The 25,656-nt window shown below is 41.5% G+C and overlaps 1 protein-coding gene across 2 annotated transcripts in view; it reads right to left on the bottom strand.

Moving 5' to 3' along the window:
- Positions 1-5,147: 5,147 nt before the first annotated feature.
- The window catches only part of LOC129714732 (receptor tyrosine-protein kinase erbB-4-like), a 102,864-nt gene continuing 82,355 nt past the window's right edge, over positions 5,148-25,656 (bottom strand). The window contains exons 20-28 of one of the 2 annotated variants that reach the window (XM_055664531.1): positions 25,610-25,656; positions 24,803-24,958; positions 21,793-21,868; positions 18,020-18,166; positions 16,572-16,669; positions 15,780-15,941; positions 13,646-13,708; positions 11,942-12,227; positions 5,148-10,343 (exon numbers count right to left, since the gene is read on the bottom strand). The exon at positions 25,610-25,656 is cut by the window's right edge and continues 139 nt beyond it. In XM_055664531.1, the coding sequence (XP_055520506.1) occupies positions 10,051-10,343; positions 11,942-12,227; positions 13,646-13,708; positions 15,780-15,941; positions 16,572-16,669; positions 18,020-18,166; positions 21,793-21,868; positions 24,803-24,958; positions 25,610-25,656 (1,328 nt within the window). In that variant the 3' untranslated portion in view covers positions 5,148-10,050. The remainder of the gene's footprint in view (positions 10,344-11,941; positions 12,228-13,645; positions 13,709-15,779; positions 15,942-16,571; positions 16,670-18,019; positions 18,167-21,792; positions 21,869-24,802; positions 24,959-25,609) is intronic. The other variant, XM_055664530.1, reaches the window with a different exon arrangement.

Consider the following 25,656-nt stretch of genomic DNA (forward strand, 5'->3'; position numbering starts at 1 on the left):
GAACAAACTGTAAGAGGGACTAAAGAATAACAACAAGTTTGCGCAGTGAGCAAGGCACGCTCATTATCGAATCCTCAAACTGACAGTTAAAGTAGTACCACAGAGGAAAAGCCAGTGGGTGGTTCCTAAATTCAGCTGCAAATTTGAAACGGCTGATGTCATTGAATTAAATAAAATTTGAATTTCAATAGCACCACTTATAAAGTATCAAATATATATGTGTTTGAAGTGAAGCCGGTTGTTATTGCTGGTAGGTAGACAAAATTGCTGGAGAAACTCAGCGGGTGCAGCAGCATCTGGAGCGAAGGAAATAGGCAACGTTTCGGGCCGAAACCCTTGTTCTTCAGACTGATCCTTATTGCTGGTATGTTCATTCGTGCACAGCAAACTACCAGAAACAAGTGTGTGATAACTCGGTGTGTTGAGGGATAAAAATAGGGTAATAGAGAGAACTTTTCTGCTCATCCAAACAGTCTTATGAGATTTTTTTTAAGAGGACAGAAAGAATATTCATTGAATGTCACATCTGAAAGATAATACATAGGTTACATCTCAACATGACCATGAACTTGCAGGAATGTTATCTCACGCTAGAGAAAGTCTAAACTGGCTTGGCAGAGGGATGGAACCTGAGAGAAACAAAGTTGGCAATGGAAGTGAGAAATGTGGTAAGTAAAATAAATAGGCATTTGAAAACACAGACAGGGTCAGAGGAAGGAAAAAATGTTAAAAGGCGAAATTTAAAAGCACCATATCTTATTGAAAGTTACATCTGCAAGAAGGTGAGTGGATTAACACAACTAGCCCCAAATAGGAATTGTCTAATTACCATCATGGAAACATGGCTGCAAGATGGCCAGACTTGGAAACAAAATATTTAATGGTATATGACATTTGAGAAGGACAGGCATAAGGAAAAAGTAGGCATGAGATGGCACTAGTACAGTACGTACTCAGAAATTATGCTGGCTTGGCAGATGGTGACATAGAATTAGAAACAATTTAAGTTTTGCCAAAAAACAGCAGGGGGCAGGAAACATTGGTGGGAGTTGTTCATAGGCATCTGAATAAAAGTCGTGATGAAGGGTGCACTATAAATGAGCATATCAGAGATGCGTGTTTAACTACACGTATCATGGCATTTTTGATCCATTACTAGTCTGGGAAAATTTAGAGGATGAATTCCTGGAATATAAATTCAGGCAAATTTCTGAACTGGTCTGTTGAGGAACAAACAATTTTAGACCTAACACAGTACAGAAAGAAAGGTTTAATTAACAAGGTAGACACAAAATGCTAGAGTAACTCAGCGGGACAAGCAGCATCTCTGGAGAGAAGTAATGGGTGACGTTTCAGGTCGAGACCTTTCTTCAGACTTCAGTAAACTGCAGCAAAAGGTATGATGTTGGACAAGCAATCATTAGCAGTTAAAAAAATATGTGATTTGTAACAAATATACATTCTTTCAAGGCAATAAAAACACAATGGGAAAATGAATTCATCATGGATTACAAGAGATAGTAAAGACAGTATTAAATCTAAGGAAAAGTCTTATAAAGTTACCAGGCTGGTATTGCATCCTTTTACAGATTCTAGCATTTTCCCCAATTCGTGATGTCAAACTAACAGATTGGCCATTCCCTATATTTTTTCCCCCCCAACGATGCTCAGAATAACAAAAATCAATGATCCTATAACCAACACTATTTCACCACAAAAGATGCTCTGCCATGGTTTAATACTTAGCAACGGTTCCTATAAGTTGAACTTGAAGTCAATTCCCATGGGACTGGCAACTTGTAAAGTAACTACATCTACTGGAGATTTCCAAGGTTTTTTATGAGGAACTCAATATTCATTGATCTGTTCATTGTAAAAGCAAAACTTTTCAAAGGGATGGTGAATTTGTGCAAGGAGTTTGTAATGGGGTAAGAATACAAATAAATAGTTGCACAAAGAAATACAAGTAACCGCACCACACACACACACAATATGGCCATCCTAGTTCACACTGACAGAATTCACAAATCACTACCCTGAAATTTGAGACAAGGAATAAAAATTGCTTACATGGAATCCATGTGGAAAAAAAAATAATTTGGGGCTAAGAATATTTTGATAATTAGGACCCCTTGGGCCAGATAGAATTCAAGTTACATAGAAAATAGGTGCAGGAGGAGGCCATTCGGCACTTCGAGCCAGCACCACCATTCATTGTGATCATGGCTGATTGTCCCCAATCAATAACCCGTGTCTCCCTTCTCCCCATATCCCTTGATTCCAATAGCCCCTAGAGCTCTATCTAACTCTCTCTTAAATCCATCCAGTGATTTGGCCTCCACTGCCCTCTGTGGCAGGGAATTCCACAAATTCACAACTCTGGGTGAAAAAGTTTTTTCTCACCTCAGTTTTAAATGGCCTCTCCTTTATTCTAAGACTGTGGCCCCTGGTTCTGGACTCGCCCAACATTGGGACCATTTTTCCTGCATCTAGCTTGTCCAGTCCTTTTATAATTTTATATGTTTCTATAAGACCCCCCTATGTTTCTATAAGATCCCCCACAAGTTGTGGCACAGGTAAATCAAACAACTAGAGAGATTTGCATTACAAAGTGGAGATGTGCAGTTGGAAGGAATGGGCATTAAGAGAACAGTATATAGCGGGCAGTATGAGCAGCTGGCATGAACCGAGTTATTTTAAGCAAGGTAATCATTAGCGAGGTAGGTAAAGTGATAGTTTTTTTTCTTGCAAACTGTACCAAACAGATCTAACTAAACAGAAGCTGTATGTTTTTTTTAAACTTTCTGAAATGTACACGTTTTCATTAACATTTTTACAATTTTCAAAAAACTGACTTTAATGATTGACCTTCTCTTTGTTACATGATTTGGATTAGGAGGCATACATTTGATTCCATTTATTTCAATATTATCCAATCAGTGGAAATTAATTTCTGTTAAGCGAGATTTGATTTGCATATCAGTCTAAACTTTCACGATAAACTGCAATAAAAAAAAGCAAGGTTTGGTAATTGTTATTAAACAGTATATGAGATTTTCTATTTACAAAATATTGCTTCATGGAATTTCATTCTTTGTTGCTTTTGGTGCATTGAAGGGAGTACTTTAAAGAGAGCTCATCGCGATACACAATATGTTATCAGGGCTTGTTACTTACAGTGGCTGAATAAGTCCAAGTGTATCAATCACATGGATTTCTAGAATTTCAGGATTAAATTCCAAGAGTCTGTCCATTTTTCCAAGTAAGAAATATGAGTGACCTTGATTATTGTATATTGATTTACATTTGTAGTAAATGTTTCTAAATTGGGTCATGTTCCGGTTTGGCTGATCTATCTTTTGCTCTCAAGCCCATTATCCTGCCTTCTTCCCTTTGACACCCTTGCTAATTAAGAACCTAACAATCTTGATTAGTATAACTGATGGAATATATTTCCAGGGGCTTTGCGGTGGTATGTTTCTGCAGTATAATAGCACGATAGAATGAGGATCTAGTGTATTAAGCAGTGGGATTTGATACTGAGCCTTTATCCCACTGGAAAGGGATCTGATAGCATTGGAGGGAGGGGGGAGATTTGGAAGTAATGATGTAAAGATCCCAGGATTGAGTCATTTTAGGCAGGAGAGGAGTGTAAAGTCTGAACAGCAAGGGAATAATGGTAGGGTCTGTACTAGTAATGGGAGAGATAACTTTACTGCTGGCCTCGTATACCTATGGCATATGCAAGTTCCTCAACCCCTTCACTATCATGAGCAAAACACAAAGATCTGGGTGAACTCAGCTTGTCACACAGCATCTGGGGAGGGAATGGACAGGCAACGTTTTGGGTTGAGACCCTTCTTTGGACCTCCATTATCATGTAACGTTGGTGTCAGGCTGACTTAGCTGGTATCACTCTGACCCACAAGCCAAGAGATTATGGGCTCGGGATCAGCCCGAGTTTGACTCGTCAGTGCAATACTGGTTGTGAGAAATTATGCTCAAAACAATCCTCAGCTCTCTACCTCACTCTGTAACAAGAATGACTATTTGAGAGAGGGCAGCAGAAGACCAAATCTGTTGGAACCAAATCCTCGCAAAGGAGGAAAAACTCATGGAAGGTATTTGAGGAACATCAAAGCAAATATGTTGCCTCATTTCCCAAGGCTTTGCTGGCCAAAGTAGGTTTCCTGTGCATATTGCATCATGAACCAGCCCTCTCCCATTGACAGCCTTGTATAGCCCTGTTTTAGCACAATACAGAACAGCCTGTTCTAAATGTCATGCACCAGAACAAAAGAGGTGGTGCCTCTTTAATACTTTGTATTTTCTACATCCCTCGCACTGTGCAGACAGATTTGCCTGTTCTGCCTGAAATATCTCTATGTCCATGGACTCTATTAAAACTATACAATTTGCAGATATTTTCAAATGTTAGATATAGAAATATCAGTCATTCTGTTATGTAGAATTGAAACAGATTAATTTATAGCTCCTTTTTCTATTTCTAATTACAACCTGACATTCGGATATGATGGCAGAAAATTCAGCTTTGATGGAATTTTTCCAATTTCACAAGAGTTGTTTATCACCAGAGGTTACACAAAGACAGAAGACAACAAAATAAGAAATACAAAAAGCCTCCAACCATTTAAAAAGTAGCACTGGGAGAAATCTTCCAGGTAAGTAAATCCCTGCCATTGGTCATAAAGCACCAGGAGAAGGGTAAAATTATTAAATAGGAAAGTAACAGTATCCCCTCCAATTTCCTTCCTTTATTTAATCGGAGGTGTTAATTCATTTTAAACGAAGATGGAGAAAGCAATTCCAACCATTTTCATTAAACATTAACATGCTGTTAATACATGCATAACTTCCACTGAGACAAATAGAATAGCAGTATCTAATCAGCAATATTGTTACTCCTAACCTTAGGGTTTCAATACAATCATAAATAGTTCGCTATTCAGACTGCGAAGATGATTCTGATATTTAATTAGGTCATGGTTTGTAGCTCAGTTCTATTTACTTACCTTTAATTCATGTTCCTGAATATTCTTATCAAACAACAACAAAAATCAAATCTCAGGTGTTGGAAATGTCAAAGATCCCTCGGCACCACCCCCCACGCAGCCCTTTGTGGGACTTTTCACTGACCTTTGTGTGAAGAATTATTTTCCAATTCACCCCTGAAAGCTCCAGTTCTAAATCCTCCACCAGAGGAAATATAGTGTCTAGGCATGTACCCTCACTAATCCCTTTACCGAGAACACATCGATTTGATCACTTCTTCAACACAAGGGTTAAAGGGGAAGCTTAATCTGTGTTGTGAAGATGTTCCTGCTGTGCAAAACATTCTTACTCTTAACAGTTAAGAGAAGACAAGCAAAAGTAAAAACATTATGGTTTTCTTGTTGATCAAAACTTTGAGCTCAATCTCACAAGATGAGTGCAGATTTTTTTTACACAAATATTTATTTTAATTTTACACAAGGGGCTGTACAGCTTCCAACCAGTTCCCCGAGATTCCGTAAAAACAGCACTAAGTACAATAGCAATTAAGAAACTAAACAAGAAGCGACATATACTCGTCTCCCCTATTTTACACTACAATCATCTTTGTATTTAATACTCAGCAAGTCTTCGGTCACAAACGCATACTGTGTAAAACATAATCACATTAATCCTGATAAATCTTTAAAAAATAGAAAATTAAAAGTTTTATTTTACCACGGTTTTCTTCATTCCAGTCAACATAATATATTAAGCACTGTAGTGCCAGAAAATGAAAATATGTCAGTCCTGTAGGTATTAGAATTTGAGTACTTCAAGAGACGATTGGTTTGAAGTAATCACAGGGTTAATTCTACATGAAATAACCCTCTGAAACTTGTTACAGTTCTCAAGCAGCAACAAAGGCACTCTTTTATTAAATAAAATAGTTTTCCCTTCTCCATTGTAACCCCCTCTGAAGGCACTGCCAGTCTTGGGGCACAGATTCAGTTGCCCTTCATTCAGCTTTTCTTCATGTGAGAGTCCAGGAAATATCAGTGGGTTGATTGGTGTACATACAGATTCCAAGCAGTAGTAACATCCCTGAAAATGTGCACTAAAGTGGCACTGTGCAAAGACCTGTGTGAGTTTTGTGTGCGCTCCCCAGGCAGCAATATTCTATCACCCATAGTAGAATCGGCTTTTCACTAGGAAAGTCATACAATGGCCTTTCCACTGCAAACTCTCAATTAAGCAGAGTGGACATGACGCAGGTAGCAAGTCAGACAACAGGTGGTGGGAGAGGTTGAGCAGGCTAGGACAAATTAAAGGTGGGCATGTTCAGAGGCAGGATTTGATCAGAGTCGCTGTACTGAGCACAGGCCCCAAGGGTCTTTGCAGCAGTGGGGAGGGGATTGGTGGGAAGGCAGCAATAATTGAAGAAAGTGCACCAATCTGGAAGGTGGATACTTTAGACTCCAATGTATAAAACATTGGTGAGGCCATGTTTAGAGTATTATGTTCAGCTTTCCTACACCAGGCTGTAGGAAAGATGTTGTCAAGATGGAAAAGGGCGCAGAGAAGATTTATGAGGATGTTGCCACGACTCAAGGGCCTGTGCAATAGGGAGAGGTTGAGCAGGCAAGGACTTTTATTCCTAGGAGCGTTGGAGGATGATGGGTAATCTTATAGAGATGTACAAAATCATAAGAGGAATAGATCGGGTAAATGCAGTCTTTTGCCCAGGGGAATCAAGAACCAGAGGACATAGATTTAAGGTGAAGGGGAAGAGATTTAATAGGAACCCGAGGGGTGACTTTTTTATTTTTTATTTTTTAAACACAAAGGTTGGTAGTGGTATGGAACGAGCTGTGGCGGAGGTAGTTGAGGCAGGTACTATCGCAACATTTAAGAAACATTCAGACTGGTACATGGATAGAATAGGTTTAGAGGGATAAGGGCCAAATGCAGGCAGGTGGGACTAGTGAAGAGGGGCGTTGTATAATTCTATGACCATCTAGAGGCAACTAGGTAAGGCCAGGCTTGGGTTGATTGAAAGATACAGTATGGTAACAGGCCCTTCGGCCCACCAAGTCCGTGACGACCATTGACATTAGTTCCCATGTTATCCCACTAATGCCTTCACGCCTTACACATGAGGGGCAATTTTGAAGATGCCAATTAACCTACAAACCCGCACGTCTTTGAGGTGTGGGAGGAAACCGGAGCACCCAAGGGAAACTCACACAAGTTACTTGGGAGAATGTGCAATACTAGAAGTCAGAATCAAACCCGGCTCTCTGGTGATGTGAGGCAGCAGCTCTTCGGCGGTGCTGCTTAAAATTGAAGAATGCCTTCACCCTCCATTCAAGACCTGCTTCAGTGAGTGAGGCTTGCACAGTATCATTTTGGGTTTGCACACTTTTATACAGTGCAGGGCACAAAAATGTTGCATTATGCAAAAGATTTTCTAGGCCACATGACTTGCATATACGCTGCCCCATCTGTCCTCAGACATAAAAACAAAAAGAGGTTTGAGCAAGGTGCTGAGGACTTCAAATTCCTGTGAACCTGATCGCCAAACCAACAGTGAGCATTTTCAGGAGAATGGGAGAAGAAATGGTTAACAAAAGATGTTTGCTCCTCAAACAGTTTGGTGAATAAAACCACAAATGTCATGAAGATCACAAGAGCTAAATCTGAATAAGCCAATCTCATCCAAAGCACTAGGAGCCCTGGGCTGGCAAGTGGAGAAGTACACACGCCAGATTTATCAGTGCTTATTCCATTGTGACAAGCCCTTCCTGCCACCCATCTCCCTGCTCCTCACCCACCTCCAACCATGCTGGTAAAAGTATGCAAGACACAAGGCGAGAAAAGAATAAGCTGTTGGTCCATAAACAATAACCCCCTTTTTCATACAAAGAATGGTCATTAGTGTGTATACCAGAGGAAATCATATCCCATAAGCCTTAACAAAAAGGGATTCATATATATATACACACACACATATAAAAATGATATCAGAGATGAATAGATAGGTAATAAATTTGATCACTGAATTGTTCTGGGAATCTGCATCAAGTAACACCAAAAGGAGTCTGACATTATTTGGCTCATAAACTCTTCACTGCTGCTTCATTTGAAAAAGGCAAAAATACAAAACAAAATACAGTATAGCAACTAATTCACAAAATTCTACAAATATCCACGATAGGTCCTTGGAGCAATGCCTTGTGATCTGTTGTACTCTTCAGAGTTAATTAATCAAAGTACTGATCACACATCATTATGTTCAAGTATCTTGGCTCGGCATTTATATACAGATAAAACAAATAATTTCTCTCACTATTCTTCCTCCTGGTATGAGTTGCAACAATAAAGGATGATTTGCTTGGTGGTGGGATGGGGAGTTGAAGGTAGTGAAGCCATTGCATAATATGATGTCATGATGGCTTCTCTTAATGAGTTACTTAGAAACACTGCTCAAGTAGAACATAACTGAAGGAGCAAATTCAATTTTCCAAACATGAACTTCAACTTACAAAAAAATGCCCAAATCTATTGTCATATTTTACAGATCAAAGTAAGCAATTGAAGATAAAGATTTAAGCTTCTTCCTACCCATGATATACCACAGAGTGCTGTCTGAATGTTCCAGGTATTTATTTTGTCGGCAGTCAGGCTAATGTTTGGTTCATCAATACTCAAAGCACCAAAGCTCTCAGCAAATCTGGCAAAAGAATCATTCCTTCTGGATTTCACGGACCCACATCTCCTTTCTCTTTTAGTGTCCTTTACTTTCAGAATATTTTATTGTAATGATTGCGTAACTTGACTGAAAACATACTGCTCTTCCCAATTTTACATGGCTCATGGAAAGGCTCAGCCTGACTGGTAGTTAGTCTAACTAACCTAACCGGTAGTTGAGCAAAGCCATGACTGGAGACTAGGGTGAAGGGGGAGTTCCTTCTTTCTATACCACTTCCCTCAATCATTTTTGAGCATAGATTATATTTCCCTCCATCCCAGAACTGATATTTTTCTCTCCCCCACATACATGTGCCTCAGCCAAGTTCTTTTAACAACCTTGTGTAAGATGGTGGTAATCAAAGGTTTTGAGAAATTATATTTCAGATCAGAGCATTTAAAAAATATTTTAAAAAAAACAATTCCACAAGTAATTACAGAAATAAGAATATTGATGCCCGATTTCTAGGCATTAACCTCTTATCACAATCCTTTAGCTGCCTTGAAAAACAAATTGTTGCCTTTCACCACTGAACCAGATTAACAGGCCAATCAATGCCAATTCAGGCCTCTCAATCTTCAAGTGTCTCAAAGAGCAAATATTATGAATGGGAAATAAAATTATACTTCATTCTGCCCACTCGAGTACACTATTTGGTGCAATTACCCCTTTGTGCTACAAAGTTCTCTTTGTTCATTAATAGTGACCAGTGGCAATTCTCCAGCTGTATAATAAGCAATGTACCATTGGAATCAATAGTCCAAAGATGTAGTCCGTAAAAGGCAATGGTTTTTGCACTCCCAGTTTTTTTGTTTTGCCTCGTCTGCCTCCTTCCCAAATATCTGACAGGTCCAATATTAAAACTGCATGTGCTGCAAGGGACAGTACCATTGCCTGGTTATTATCAACGACCAGGGGATACTTCCATTTGAGAGACCTAGGTTCCTCTTGCTTTTTGCTTTGAAGGAACAGCATAAAACAGTTTCTGCTGGAAAGGCACGGCATTAAACCACCCCTCCCTCCTTTGTACTGGACATCAACGGCAGGAGATTGGAGTGTTACATCCTGTGTGTGTGTGTGTGTGTGTATTTATCATGACTGACGCAAATTGGATGACACACACATACAAAGGCATTAGTAAACTAGTCATTTCCTCCAGTTAGATTGTCAGTTTTCTGACTATGAGATCAAGAGTCACCCATTCTCACCCTATCCCCACCCTCCCCTCACCTTCCAAAGTTCAAAAATAAACCCTTTGCTTGTTGTTGAGTTGCCAGGTATCTAGATAGAACCCTGAAGGTGATCCTCTATGTCCTTTTTATTTCTGACTTTGCTGGCAGACTATTGTGCCAGTAGTCTGGATTATCAAAGGCATGGATGTCCGCCTCAGTTATAAACACCGTACTGTCATCCAGGTATTCTGGGTTCTGCACAATGCTCACACAGCCATTGAGGTAGGCTCGTTTGTTCATGTACTCATATTCCTGGTTATCACTGGGTTTTGAGTCCGATTCCTTCCGATTCTCAGGTGACTGGGTGGTATTCACATCACCGGCTTTACTGATTAAGGGATCTGCTTCGTTGGCAGGTTTCAGGTCCTCTGTAAGCAAAGGACAAAGACTTGTAATTCACTGGAAAATAACTATATGCTGCGATTCTTTTATCTTCTTTGCTTCTGAGATGCATGTCTAACATGTATTTGAACAGTTTCTTGGACTGAGACATGCGCACACACACACACACACCAACCAACCCCCCCCCCCCCCTTCCTCTGGTCATTTCCTAGCCTGGTGCAAAACAAATAACATAAAAGACCGTGGATTGAAACAGACTTGCCTCATCTTTAGTTCTCTACTCGATCAGACATGATTGCATTTACCCCTTGAACCATTAGGTGGAACTACAATGCCGTACAATTATTGTATCAAGGATACTTACTGGCAAGAGAGTGTGATTTACGATTAAATGATAGAACAAGTTTGTGCTTGTATTAATATTTTATCCCACTCTGCAGGCACTTTACAGCCAATGAATTCCTTCTGCAGCACAACTATTGCAGGCATATACAACAGCCAATTATGCACTGCATAATCCCACAATTAAGAAATTAAATAAATAGCCAGTTAACCTGTTCTTGGTATGGTTGCCCAAGATATAAATTACGTCTTGCTCTTCTAATAGCAGCATCAGATCTTTAGCACTCATCAGAATAATCATACAAGGCTTTGATTTAATTTCTGATCTGATAGACACTTATCCAAAGAGCACACAGTCACTACTCAAGTACCAGAACATATTTATTGCTCACAGTTTCCCACAAATCTACTTACTCCATAGCTACCAAGACTACACCTCCTCCTACCCTGTCCCTGGTCAGGACACTATCCCTTTCTTCCAGTCGTTCTGTCTTTTCTGCATCTGTTCTCCAGAGGAAGCTTTCCATTCCAGAAAATCAGGAAATGGGGGTTCCCTCGCATGTGCTTGATTGTGCCCTCATCGGCATCTCCTCCATTTTTTGCACGCACCATCTTCCCCGAGTCCTCTTGGTGCTGACCTTTCACACTGCCATCTTCCATATCCAGCACAATATTTCTGCCAGCTGCAGCCTGATCCCACCACCAGTCACATCTTCCCATCGCCAACCTTTATACTTTCCACAGGGACCACTCTCTCTGTGATTCCCTGGTTTCTATACTTCCTCCCTCACCACCATCCGGAGACCTAAATACCCCAACCAGGTGACACATATTCACACACACTTCCTCCAACCTCATCTATTGCATTCATGCATCTAGTGCTCTCCCTGTGGCCACCTCTACATCAGTGAGCACTGTCGCTTGTTAGCTCTTGCCCCACCTTTCCTCTCGTCTCTTTGTACTGACTAAATACCCTCGACTCTTTCAAGCCAACCCCAAATATCAACAGTGAATTCCCTCACAGATGTTACCTATCCTGCTGATTTCCTCCAGCAGTTCATTTGTCTGCTGCTGGATTAGACTGTCCAGATAGGTTATATGTTCAGATTGTAATTTAGACATGAGAAATTACAAATTATACCAGATTTAATTGGGCAATTTAGTTACTTCTTTTAGAAGTTTCATATTTTCTAAATTCCTGTGCAAAATTCCTATGCATTTCATTTTTATTTTTGTACTCAAACTCCAAGCAGAAGGTTCAAAGGGTGAATAGGTTTCTTACCAGTAGTAGTGTTTTTTTGTTCTGGCATCACATAGCCATTAATGTCCACCTCTGCTTCATCAGACGGGGAAATCATCATGTTTGTGCCATTGGAGAAACGTGCACTGCTGTCTCGCGAGCGGTGGCCACGGAGCTGGAGTGTCCCATTCAAAGATATCTCTTCATACAGATCAATTGAGGATGCTGTACCTCGACCCTCCGATGACTCCGAGATAGTCCGCGTCGTAGATTCATTCCGTGTCCTCAGTGAGCGTTTTGATCCCAGGTCTCCATTCTTCATCCCAGTCTAATAGATGAACAAGGCACTTTGTTATATGTCACTGTAGCTGGTAATGCACACATTCCTCTTATGTGGTATGGTTAAAGGACTTTTTGTAAGAGGTAAATAATTACACCATGAGCACATGGTCAAATGTTCATATTTATTGAGGTTTTCATGATCTCCTTCAGGGCCTCAATGCTAGAGGAGGACCCTGACTGAGGGGATCAGTTTAGACCAGGGGTCGGCAACCTTGTTCTGCATCGGGGCCAGGATGCATGTCTGAGCGGATGGCGGGCCACATCTATCACGTGTACACATGGGTCCCGCCCCGGATGGCAGGCATCAAATCACATGTTCACAGAAGGTAGCCAAAATTGCTGAGGAAACTCAGCGGGTGAGGCAGCCTTGTGCAATCCTTGCAGGTCTCACCCGCTGAGTTTCTCCACCATTTTTGTCCAACTTCGATTTTTCCAGCATCTGCAGTTCTTTCTTAAACGTGATCACAGAAGGTGCGCGGCCGTGCCGGCGGCTTTGCACAGGATGCGGTGCAGCCAGAGCACGCGGCCACACTCGGGGCGGGCACTCGGTGGGCCGGATGGTTACGGGGAAGAAAATCCGCCTTGCGGGACAGATGATTTTGGGTTACAGGCTGCATTCGGCCTGGGGGTCGTAGGTTGCCGACTCCTGGTTTAGACCTTACTTTAAAATAATGTAGCCTGTCACTGGATTTCCTTTCTCACCAATGCTCCATCATGCTCTTATTTTCTTTCTTACCTACAGTTCTCCCTAAACCATACTACAGTCTGCTTGCACAGCTCCATAATTATCGTTATTACCGGCACTAAAGTTCCACTTTATGCATATTAAGATCTCTTTCTGTATCCCTATTGCAGAAGTGAATGTATAAGGAGAAGTGTATGAAGTATCTGGGTGGAGACCCCAATTCTGGCTCAATTATTTCTCTAACTGAACCAAAAGAAGAATTGGATGACCAAATTCCCGATGCACAGTTGCTGCCTTTTTTTTCGTTGCTGTTGAGACACTTCAGAATAGCATGTTGGTATAGGGTGTAGTGTATCGAAGCTGCATAGATGCCAATCTGTGATCCAGCAAATACCCACAATTGAATGGGTCCCTTCTGGTAGTCCATACTCGAGGTACAGAAAAAATAATTCAGTCTTAAAAGTTAAACGTTTACATGGTGCGTGCTGCTTACAATATATATATATTTTTAATATTTGTGAACAAATGCAATAGCTGCACTAAACATTCAAAGAATCGGGGCAAAGATTATCTTTGATTACCCTTTAAAATACCACGACTAAGAATATTCCAATTATTTTTGAGTCTATCTTTAATTGTTTCTATGTGCTATCTAAATAAAACATGATACTTTTGCTGCCGATATCAGTATCTCCAAATAGACTTCATTTTGTACCCACCTGCCGAGAGCCATCTTGACCAATGCCATTCATTGGCATATACGCAGCTGGTAAACTGTTGCTCTGCAAAAGAGACACAAGCATTACATTTGGAAGGGCACCCAACACGAATTGTCTCCAGTTGATCAGGAGACCATTTGGGATATTAGCAAACAAATGGTTTGAAAATAGGCCACGCAACAACTCTGAAGAACATGGATAGGTGAAATTTCAAGTTGGGATTTCTTCAGACCGATTGAAGGGGGGGGGGGAGAAGAAAGATGGGAGAGAGGGGGTGTTAAGGGGCTGTACATAACTAATCCAAGGTTACACAGAAAAGCTGGAGAAACTCAGCGGGTGCAGCAGCATCTATGGAGCGAAGGAAATAGGCAACGTTTCGGGCCGAAACCCTTCTTCAGACTGATCAGGGGTGGGGGTGGGTGGGGACAAGAAAGGGAAAAGGAGGAGTAGCCGGAAGGCTGGAGGGTGGGAGGAGACAGCAGGGGAGCTGAGGAAGGGGAGGAGACAGCAAGGACTAACAGAATTGGGAGAAGTCGATGTTCATGCCCCCGGGGTGCAGACTCCCCAAACGGAATATGAGGTGCTGTTCCTCCAATTTCCGGTGCTGCTCGCTGTGGCCATGGAGGAGACCCAGGACAGAGAGGTCGGAGACGGAGTGGGAGGGGGAGTTGAAGTGCTGAGCCACCGGGAGGTCAGCTAGGTTATTGCGGACCGAGCGGAGGTGTTCGGCGAAACGATCGCCCAACCTCCGCTTGGTCTCACCGATATAGATCTGCTGACATCTAGAGCAGCGGACGCAATAGATGAGGTTGGAAGAGATGCAGGTAAACCTCTGTCGCACCTGGAACGATTGCTTGGGTCCCTGAAAGGAGTTGAGGGGGGAGGTAAAGGGACAAGTGTTGCATCTGCTGCGGCCGCAAGGGAAAGTGCCCGGGGAGGGGGTGGACCGAGAGGGAAGGGAAGAATTGACAAGGGAGTTATGGAGGGAGCGGTCTTTGCGGAAGGCAGATATGGGGGGAGATGGGAAGATGTGGCCAGTAGTGGGGTGGCTCAGCACTTCAACTCCCCCTCCCACTCCGTCTCCGACCTCTCTGTCCTGGGTCTCCTCCATGGCCACAGCGAGCAGCACCGGAAATTGGAGGAACAGCACCTCATATTCCGTTTGGGGAGTCTGCACCCCGGGGGCATGAACATCGACTTCTCCCAATTCTGTTAGTCCTTGCTGTCTCCTCCCCTTCCTCAGCTCCCCTGCTGTCTCCTCCCACCCTCCAGCCTTCCGGCTACTCCTCCTTTTCCCTTTCTTGTCCCCACCCACCCCCACCCCTGATCAGTCTGAAGAAGGGTTTCGGCCCGAAACGTTGCCTATTTCCTTCGCTCCATAGATGCTGCTGCACCCGCTGAGTTTCTCCAGCTTTTCTGTGTAACCTTCGATTCTCCAGCATCTGCAGTTCCCTCTTTAACTAATCCAAGGTGTAGTTTAAGGCACCAGGTTCACAGCCAATTGAGTTTTGGAATAAGCAACAAACAATTTGCAAGTAGCCATCGCCCTGATCTCTCCATTATTCTTGTGATGCTATAGCTGAGGTCCTTATTCAAATGACCAGTTCTCTACATACTAGCTGAGATTATTAACATGTCCCTTCACCAGAGACCAAGGGGAAACTGAGCAGCTGAACTGGATGTCGCTCCACATTCACACACAGTTATCAGCAGAGGTATTCAGATCATACCAAAAGCGGAACCCTGGCTGATATTTTTCTCTCCCTTGCTTAGGAGCGCCAAGCCAATACTAATATCGCAGCTAAGATCATCCAACTGGAAAGTCAAATTTAGGTTTTTCCTGGTCGATAACAAATTGATCATTTACCCCACAAAGCCATGAGGAAATCAGCTAATTCTCTCAATATGTCAGGAGAAATTAGCTTACAACTCTGCACTCTCTCAGCTAGCTAGTTGATTCAAAGGATATTGAGAATGGGCAATAAAAGCTTGGTGTTGCCAGAGACATCTGTGCATCACACAAACTGATTGCTTTATGCAATCAACATCTAGGAAAGACTGAAGTGAACTAAGTCCCCCCCAAATAATCTGCTCTTGCCACAAAACCCTAGATTAATATTCGCCCATTTCATACCCTGGTTGATTCAATCCTCAGCCGTACTACACCAGATGATGGGTTATCCAGTGTGGTCTCCATCAAATCTTCATCCAGATCATCACAATCCACAAGGTCTTCCTCATATTCATGCAGGGTCCTTTGGTCACTAACGTATGTATTGTTAGCCCTGTCATCACCCTAAGGAAAGATACAGAATGCTTAACGATACAGCTGGCAGCCTATCAACAAAACAGGGATATCCTCAAGTAGGCAATGATACTGTTAAATCAACAGAATAGAGGCAAACCTGATATGTAATTACAGAATCTGTTCCATTCTGTATTATAGTTTTTTTGCACAGTCCGCAAGCATTGCCACTTTTAATTTCACTGCACATCTCGTATGCGTATGTGACGAATAAACTTGACTTGACTAAAAAGTTCCATCTTAGTTGCGGTATAATGCAAAGGAAGTCCGTGGCAAATCTACCCAAATCACTACTGTAATTCGGAGCAGGATATCCAATAGAGAATGGTGAGAATGTGGCGCTTGCTATCATTGAGTGATTGTGGTAAATGACATTGATAGATTAACAGAGAAATGAGATGAACAAAACAGAGATTAGAAGACAATGCTCGTAGGAATTACAGGAGGAAAATGTCCAGTGGTTTATAAATAGACGGGTTGGGTCAAATGGTGTCCCCCCCCCCGCTGTGCTGTTTGTTTAATGTAATTCTCTGAACTAATTTTAGTTTTGGAGCTCATCAATTTTAATATTCATGTCAACTGATAGACTGTTCTCAAACTTATTTCCACACAGAAACAAACCTCAATAACCAAATATCGAGCTGGATCCCGGGCCATTCGAGAAAATTCTGCACCAAGTTCTTTGAATGTTGGGCGACTGTCTTCGTCAATCATCCAACCTGTTTTAGAAAAATGAAGAGAATTATGTTTTGTTGCACCACAATTGTACATTGAGGGAAGAGGGTAGACGGGAAGCACATCATGGAACCCAGATTCTCACATGTAACTCATTCAGAAAGTCAGTAATCTTTATGAATCTTTAGCCAAAAGTCTCAAGATCTGAAACCCAAGGAGAGGGGGAAAATAGAAAGAGCATGGAATTTTACACAAGGCCTTTTAAAATCCAAGTCCTTTTTCTATTAAGGACATTCAAATGGGGATAGATGGCCCGTGATGTATCCATACCATGCAATCCTGGCAGCATATTGACAACATATTGAAGGCTTTCATAATTATACACACATGCAAAATACATGTTACCACAGTAAATCTTTATGACCTCCATTACTACAGCTCGCATAAACTACAACAGATCTCACTGAATCACATGATAATCTGATCAATATGATTTCATGTTTGGATCTTGTTGCTGCTATTTGGATGTGAATAGTAATGTTGATGAGCAAAATAATTATTTATTTAATGTTCAACGATAATAACTCAAACATTTCAATCACTCCATCATTGGGACTAAATTCTGGAAGTCCTTCTTTAAACCCCTGTTTCTCTTTCTTCTTCAAAGATACTTTTAAATTCACTTGTTTCACCATGCTTTTTAGCGCGTGTTATTTTCTTATGGTTTGATGCAAGATTCTTTTTGATGAAGCTTCTGTGAAGTTCTTTGGGACATTTTACTCATCAATTACAGACTGCATAGAAGACAACACATTGATGCTGTTTCCCAAGTTGTCATATATTCTATGCAGCTTCAAATTATATGTCATAATCTATGATACAAGGCGTTATTATTCAATACTCCGATATTTAGTAACCGTCTATTTTGATTTGACAAAAAATCCTAGAATCTGTGCTTTCATAGTTAGGGATAGAGAAACAAGATGGGCCAATTTGCTCCCTTGAGGCTGTTTCACTAATCAATGATATCAAAACTGCCATGCAATCTAGCTCCGTATCTCACAATACCTTTGGTTAACAAAAAAAATAATAATGTCTTAGATTTATGATTGACAATTGACCTAATATCAATTGTTATTTATGCAAGAGAGGTCCAAATCTCAACTGTCTGTTGCCTGCAGAAATGTTTCCTGATTATCCTCGGAAGGCCAAGCTGTAACTATTAGTCTATTGCGCACTTATTTCTAATGCCAGTCTCTCAAACAAATGGAAGTGGTCACTCTACCCAGTCAGTTCTCTCTAAATCTTTAATATCTTGGAAACTTCAATCAAACCATCCCTTAATCCACCTAAAATTCTGCAGGTAAAACCCTTGTCTTTAGTCACATACTTACATTTCACCATCACCATGTAGACATCAATGGTACAGATCTGAGGCTGAGGCAAACGTTCACCTTTCTCCAAGAGACCGGGGACCTCACGAACAGCAATGCCCTCGTACGGTTTACTACCAAATGTCATCAGCTCCCATATTGTGACACCTGCAAAGAGCACACAATATTTTAAAACTCGAAATCTGGTACCTCCTATGGCCACAGACAAAGGAGTTAAAGTTCACTTCAATGGCAATGCGTGCAACGCTGAACATACAAGCTGAAAATTGCTGTTGGTACAATTGAGGTTTAATTGAGAATTACTTGGGTTTCTGAGGAACTGCTTTATTCAACAGACTCCTAATTTTAGTGCAGTATGAAAAGATTTTCTTGGAAGCCAGCCAATGCAGAAGATGCAGTAAAGTTGTGCTGGAGAGGCCACAGTGGCTGTAAATGTCAAGCAACTGATGGCCATATAGGAAGAATAACCAGCTTTAATGATTGGATGCCAAGAAGCCCAGTTGGTAAGGTTCAAGGCGTGAAACACGATATGAGACTCATGATCATTCCTCTCCACCTTCTCCCTTCCCTCTCACCCCTTCTCCCTTCCCTCCTGGCATCACAGACATAGGAGATACTGTCAGTGCAACTCAACATCCTGAGCCCACAAGAGGTGGGAAAAGACCAACAAGAGGATGTCAGAGTTCCAGGAATGTGCTCCACACAATGAGTGCTATCTCATGTGCACAAGTGCATGCAAACACACCTGCATACAACATTCTTCATTGACTGCTGGAAGGTGATAAATAGTTGGATACGATTCGCTGGAATAATATCACGCCATAATAAAACAAGGACGCATTTAAAAAAATCTTAAATGGGAACACTCAGGAGATTTACAGCATTTTATAGTTGGAGTTGTACAAGGAACATACACAGGATAAACTTTTAATAACTTTGCACATATCCTTAATGGTCATTTGAAAATGTTCCTACATCACTGTGCTGTGAATTCTCTATACTCATGAACCACCAGTAGGAGAGAATGCACTCAATCAAGAGGCAGCTTAAGTCATCACCAAGGATGGGGATCTTTGTGGGAGTGGTGGTCAACAAACAAAGGTTTATGTCTTCCATTATAGTGTCCATGTCCTGCAATATTCCACTAAGTGATAGTCTCACTGTAGCAATATCCCAATAGTGTATTGCATGGAAAGTCATGCTTGAAGCTGATGATTGCAGGTAGAGGGAAGAGCTGACAGCCACAGCTGGAATACCTGACCAAGCCAATCCTCGTCACACCCTACATTCTTATCACCATCTTCAGAATACACAGCTGCACAGACCCCAGAAGAGGTAACAGGCAAGGTCTCAATCTGGTGCCATATCCAGTTCATCAAATATCTCCCCACATGGGACAGTAAGCAGGCTGGACTAGTCAGCCACAACAACAGTCACCCCACCCTGACAGAAGCAGGCATAATGCCTTCACAGTGTACAACACAGGATCTCTGGCCTCCCAACAGATTGTTCATGAAATCATACAATTCAACAAGAGAATCGATTTGAAGAACTCGTGATTTCAGATACGTCAGAAACACGTGCGGAGTTAAATTACATTCACACTGGCCAGAAGAAGAGGCTTGCATTTCTGTAGCGCTTATTATCACCTCAGGTTATCCCAAAGTGTTTAGCGGACAAAAAAAGTCATTTTGTATTGTTGGTACTATAATGTTGCTTAATACAGCAGACAATTTGCGCACAGCAAAGTCCCACAAATTGCAATACGATAATGATAAGTAATCTGCTGGAGTTTTTTCAGATGTTAAGGAACAAAGCTGGCCTGGAACTCCTTCGGCCTTCTTCAAAATAGAGGCATTGGATTATTTGCGTCCACTTGCGAAGGAGATAACATCTTGGTTTAACAGATCATCTGACAGACAGCACAAGTGTGAGTGCAGCACTCCCACAGTACTGCACTTCAGTGCTGAACTAGGTGTCTGTAAATGTACAATGTTTGAAATAAATGAACAACGCTAGTTTTGTGCTTATATTTATTTAGAATTCTTTAGCATATTGACAAAAGCCAGTAAAGAATGGGAATAGGTTTCCAAATGAGGAAATTGCAGGACAGTGGTGTTTTTTCTTCAGTTACTCTTCAGTACAGATTACAGCTTTAAGAAATAGCACACATTGGAATTAACCTTAAATCTGCATCTGAAACACTAGTTCTACTTGCTGCATTATGGGTTAGCAACAAATTCATTGTCCCTTACACTTCCTGGTCCACGATGGCTTTGCCAGACTTTATCTGGTCTACATATTTTCTTTACAGTGCAAAGCAAACAAATGTGTTGCAGTTGACACTGGGGTGGGGAGGAATTGCACCACACAATTAAAGCTTCTTTTTAAGATCCCAATGATTTTTGTGATAATGATTCTAATGGTAATTGCCATAGAGGGAGTGCAGAGAAGGTTCACCAGACTGATTCCTGGGATGTCAGGACTGTTTTATGAAGAAAGACTGGATAGGCTTGGTTTATACTCTCTAGAATTTAGGAGATTGAGAGGGGATCTTATAGAAACTTACAAAATTCTTAAGGGGTTGGACAGGCTAGATGCAGGAAGATTGTTCCCGATGTTGGGGAAATCCAGGACAAGGGGTCACAGCTTAAGGATAAGGGGGAAATCCTTTAAAACCGAGATGAGGAGAACTTTTTTTTTCACGCAGAGAGTGGTGAATCTCTGGAACTCTCTGCCACAGAGGGTAGTTGAGGCCAGTTCATTGGCTATATTTAAGAGGGAGTTAGATGTGGCCCTTGTGGCCAAGGGGATCAGAGGGTATGGAGAGAAGGCAGGTACGGGATACTGAGTTGGATGATCAGCCATGATCATATTGAATGGCGGTGCAGGCTCGAAGGGCCGAATGGCCTACTCCTGTACCTAATTTCTATGTTTCTATGTAACACAAGAATATTTGTGTCTATTTCCAAATAGCACAACATTTTGCACAGGAATCCGAATAACAATACATAATCCCAAATCACAGATGTTTGGTTTAAGCCATCAGCAATTTCCAGCCTATACTTCCCCCTTCTCCCACATATTTTCTCCAAGACATACGTGTGGTAACCCATGAACACATCTCTAATGTCAGATTTTCATAACAAAATCCCAGATCTCTCTCTCGATTCATTTGTGTCAATATTTTCCCATTAGTCTTGTAATGCATCTAATTAGGGTGTATCAACAAGTGGAGGAGTTTATACTAAATTACATAATATAGCACCAGCCAAATGTTGCCTTCCCAAACAATGTTCCCTGTTTGTGCCCATTCCTTTGACCTTATTAACCACCCTGTTGTTTTGCTAGCATCTCCTGATTGAACTAAAATGATCAAAATGTTATTTGAAAATGGCAAAACAGTCCTAACACTGATCCCTCTCGTCCAATCATCCCTTCCACACTCTGCACAGATCCTTTGACTCCAATCGGCCAACAACAGTTTGATAGCAAGTCCTTTTTCTGAGGCCAATTTAACAAAGTTGAAGTAAGACATTTCTGTCATATTCTCTCTGCTCCCTCAGAAAACGAATACATTATTCGGGACATTATTAAGGTCTATACTGCCTCTTCGACATCTCCAACACAAAGACCTCCTCCCCCTATCCCACCAGAAACGTTGCTTAACTGCAGAAATGAAGTATTTTTGCATCAATTTTGTTTAAATATGAAATAATGCTGTACTGCACTTTTAATAATAAAAAAAATGCTTCCATAGGTATATAACTCACCATAACTCCACACATCACTTTGGTGGGTGTATCTTCTAAAGTGGATGCTCTCTAGTGCCATCCATTTAATGGGCATCTACAGCAGGCAACAGACAGACAGACTCAACAACAAAGCAACAAAAGGATGGGGCAATTTTTTTTTTACAACAATGAAGACAAATGTTTGCCTTTTATGGCACTAGGCCCCTAGTGCAGACATTGATTTAGTAATTGCCTAATTCACAGTCCACGGTGATTTTGTGCCCAATTAAACGAATGGGCAGAAAATCAAGGGAGCCTTGAATAAGAAGCAAGTCTAAATTTCTGCCAATATGCTTTCAGCTCCCCTGAATGGGAACATTTAAAAATATCACATCTTGGGGCCTTGGTGAGACCATACCTGGAGTATTGCGTACAGTTTTGGTCTCCTAATCTGAGGAAAGACATTATTGCCATAGAGGGAGTGCAGAGAAGGTTCACCAGACTGATTCCTGGGATGTCAGGACTTTCATATGAAGAAAAACTGGATAGACTCGGCTTGTACTCGCTAGAATTTAGAAGATTGGGGGGGGGGGGGGGATCTTATAGAAACTTACAAAATTCTTAAGGGGTTGGATAGGCTAGATGCAGGAAGATTGTTCCCGATGTTGGGGAAGTCCAGGACAAGGGGTCACAGTTTAAGGATAAGGGGGAAGTCTTTTAGGACCGAGATGAGAATTTTTTTTTCCCCACACAGAGAGTGGTGAATCTGTGGAATTATCTGCCACAGAAAGTAGTTGAGGCCAGTTCATTGGCTATATTTAAGAGGGAGTTAGATGTGGCCCTTGTGGCTAAAGGGATCATGGGGTATGGAGAGAAGGCAGGGATGGGATACTGAGTTGGATGATCAGCCATGATCATATTGAATGGCGGTGCAGGCTCGAAGGTCCGAATGGCCTACTCCTACACCTATTTTCTATGTTTCTATCTAAAACCAATTTACAAGTCCAAATTTACAAGGCATGTTGCTTTGTCTTATTTATGTAATATGGTGATGTTGCGCGCAAATACATTTCCTTAAAACAAAATCAAGGTCTAAAGCATATGTGCCAAACATGATCATTACAAGCAATGAATCCCTCAATAACATTGAAACATTTCAGATCTTGCATCAGTTTGATAGAGGCTGTTGCTTCTGTTTTCAATGGTTATTACATGATCCAGCTTGCTCAACCAATTCAACTCTAACTTCATTCACAAGGAGTGACACAATGTTGACGATTTAGAAGTAGCTGCAGATTTGGGTCAGCGATGTAGTTATAGTTTGCGCCTCTGAAATTCAGCTCAAATGCATGCAGCTGCATTTCCATTCCTGTCCCTTTAATGTGACGGCAGAACCTGTGGCTTTATTTATGCCCATTCTAGTAAAGTGCCAGTTTCAACAATATAAAATGTGTTTTTGTGCAAGCCAGTTTTTTCCACTGTCTAAGTTCACTGCGTTTAACCGGAGTGAAAATTTAACATTAGCGATGTTCATTTTGCGCAGAACTGTTGACAACCTTAGATTGTGTAAAATATTCTTTCCCAATTTACAATTTGAGATTCCCTAGACTACTGAATGTGGCCTATATAACAAAGCCTTTCCTTTCAAGTAGCTTGTAAATATGTAACAGAGGAAAGCTGATGAAACCACAGAATCTCAGAAATGGGCAAAAGGAAAATAAGACAAAAGTGCTGGAGAAACTCAGCGGGTGAGGCAGCATCTATGGAGCGAAGGAAATAGGCAACGTTTCGGGTCGAGACCCTTCTTCAGACTGATGTAGGGTGGGGGGTGGGGCAGGAAGAAGAAAGGAAGAGGAGGAGCAAGAGGGCTGAGGGAGAGCTGAGAAGGGGAGGAGACAGCAAGGGCTACTCTTCCTTTCTTCTTCCTGCCCCTCCCCCCTCCCTACATCGGTCTGAAGAAGGGTTTCGGCCCGAAACGTTGCCTATTTCCTTCGCTCCATAGATGCTGCCTCACCCGCTGAGTTTCTCCAGCACTTTTGTCTACCTTCAATTTACCAGCATCTGCAGTTCCTTCTTGAACAGAAAAATAAGACAGTTCCATATAAATGTTAATGTGCAGTAGTGACTATTGCTCTGTAGGTAATGGTAGCTGCTTATTTGCGCACAGCAGGATGCTGCAATTGCCAATGAGATGAATGGCCTATTGACTGGTTTGTTGAACTTTGGGGGAATTCCCCACCCTGTCTTTAATTAATAAATGAGATCTTTAACACCCAATTATATAAATTGACAGGACATTGGTTTAATAGCAGGGATGAAGGGCAATGGGCGAGCAGCTCTTCACTCATGACTATTTGCGCAAAACCAGTTGTACAAGATGACTGACAAATTTGTGGACAAGTGTTGTACGTCTTGCAGTTGCTTTTTGTAAAAATAAAACAAAATTCAGGTCTTTTCTGACAGAACAACAAGAGAGCAGTTGAGATGGGGGATTAACCACGGTCTTATTGAATAACAGATCAGGATCAAGGAACTGACTCGCCCTTTCTTTTATAGATACAAAGTGCTGGAGTAACTCAGCTGGTCAGGCAGCACTTCTGGGGAAACATCGATAGGTGACATTTTGGGTTTGGACCTTTCATTTGATTGAGGGGGAAAGAAACAATCTTTTTCTTTTGTACTTTTGAAACGTCATCATAAAAGAGATTCTCATTTTGTGAATATATTAATTGTCCTTTTCCAATAACTTTCTTTCTTCTGAAACATTGCCTGCGTTCGGAATGCATCGCTATCTTTGGGAGCAGAAACCTGAATGACTGAGACTATTTGTAATGCCTCCAATATTACCGACTGACCTAGCAGTTACTGGGGGAATCAAACCTGGGATTTTCTTGGTCTACATAGGGGTAGGAATGCAAATAAATTTTCTCTTCAAATATTATAAGTTAATGAATTCCCACTTCCCTGACGTATCAAAACCAACATTTGTGGAATTAGTAACTTAATATTTTCTGCTTAGTAGAAAACTTAACCAAGAAAAATGACAAACCTTAACTTCATCAAAGAAATACTTTTTCTCGTCTAATGCCAAGAGGTTGGTGATGCCAAAGTCCGTGATCTGAACATGACTAGGTGATTTCACAAGTACATTTCTGGCAGCCAGGTTCCGATGAATCATCTTCTTCTCCTCCAGGTATCTCATACCCTGTGGTAACAATGTAAATGTATTTCACTCGGACATAAGCAACGATAAGTATCATCCCAATAGTCCATTTAGAGAGGTTCTCCCCACCAAGGGCTCACTAGCACCTGATTTTCAATAAAGCTATACAGAATGTTCGACTGTGGTTCAGAGTGGTTCCTGTGCGGTTCCGAATAAATTTCAAGATCCTCCTTGATGTCTACAAAGCCTCTAATGGGCTTGCCCCCACCTACATCAAAAGTCTGCTTACCCACCACACCACCTCCAGGTCCCTCAGATCGGCCGACTTGGGGTTACTGAACATCCCGCGGTCTATGCATAAGCTCAGGGGTGACCGCGCCTTTGCGGTTGCAGCTCCTAGACTGTGGAACAGCATCCCCCTTCCCATCAGAACTGCCCCCTCCATCGACTCCTTTAAGTCGAGACTTAAAACTCATCTCTTCTCCCAAGCCTTTCTTGACGTCCTCTGAGTGAGGGTTATATGTATATAGTGATGTATGTATTTAATCTATGAACCACTGTTGTATAACGTTAGTACCTCCACCAATGTAAAGCACTTTGGCCAACGAGAGTTGTTTTTTAAATGTGCTATAGAAATAAAAATGACTTGACTTGACTTGAAGCAGAGGAGCATAGACACAAGGTCCCACTTACCTTGGCAATCTGAACACACCAGTTGAGAAGCTTTTGGGACTGGATGT

This window comes from Leucoraja erinacea, chromosome 40 (assembly GCF_028641065.1).
Source record: "Leucoraja erinacea ecotype New England chromosome 40, Leri_hhj_1, whole genome shotgun sequence".
Classification (NCBI taxonomy): domain Eukaryota; kingdom Metazoa; phylum Chordata; class Chondrichthyes; order Rajiformes; family Rajidae; genus Leucoraja; species Leucoraja erinaceus.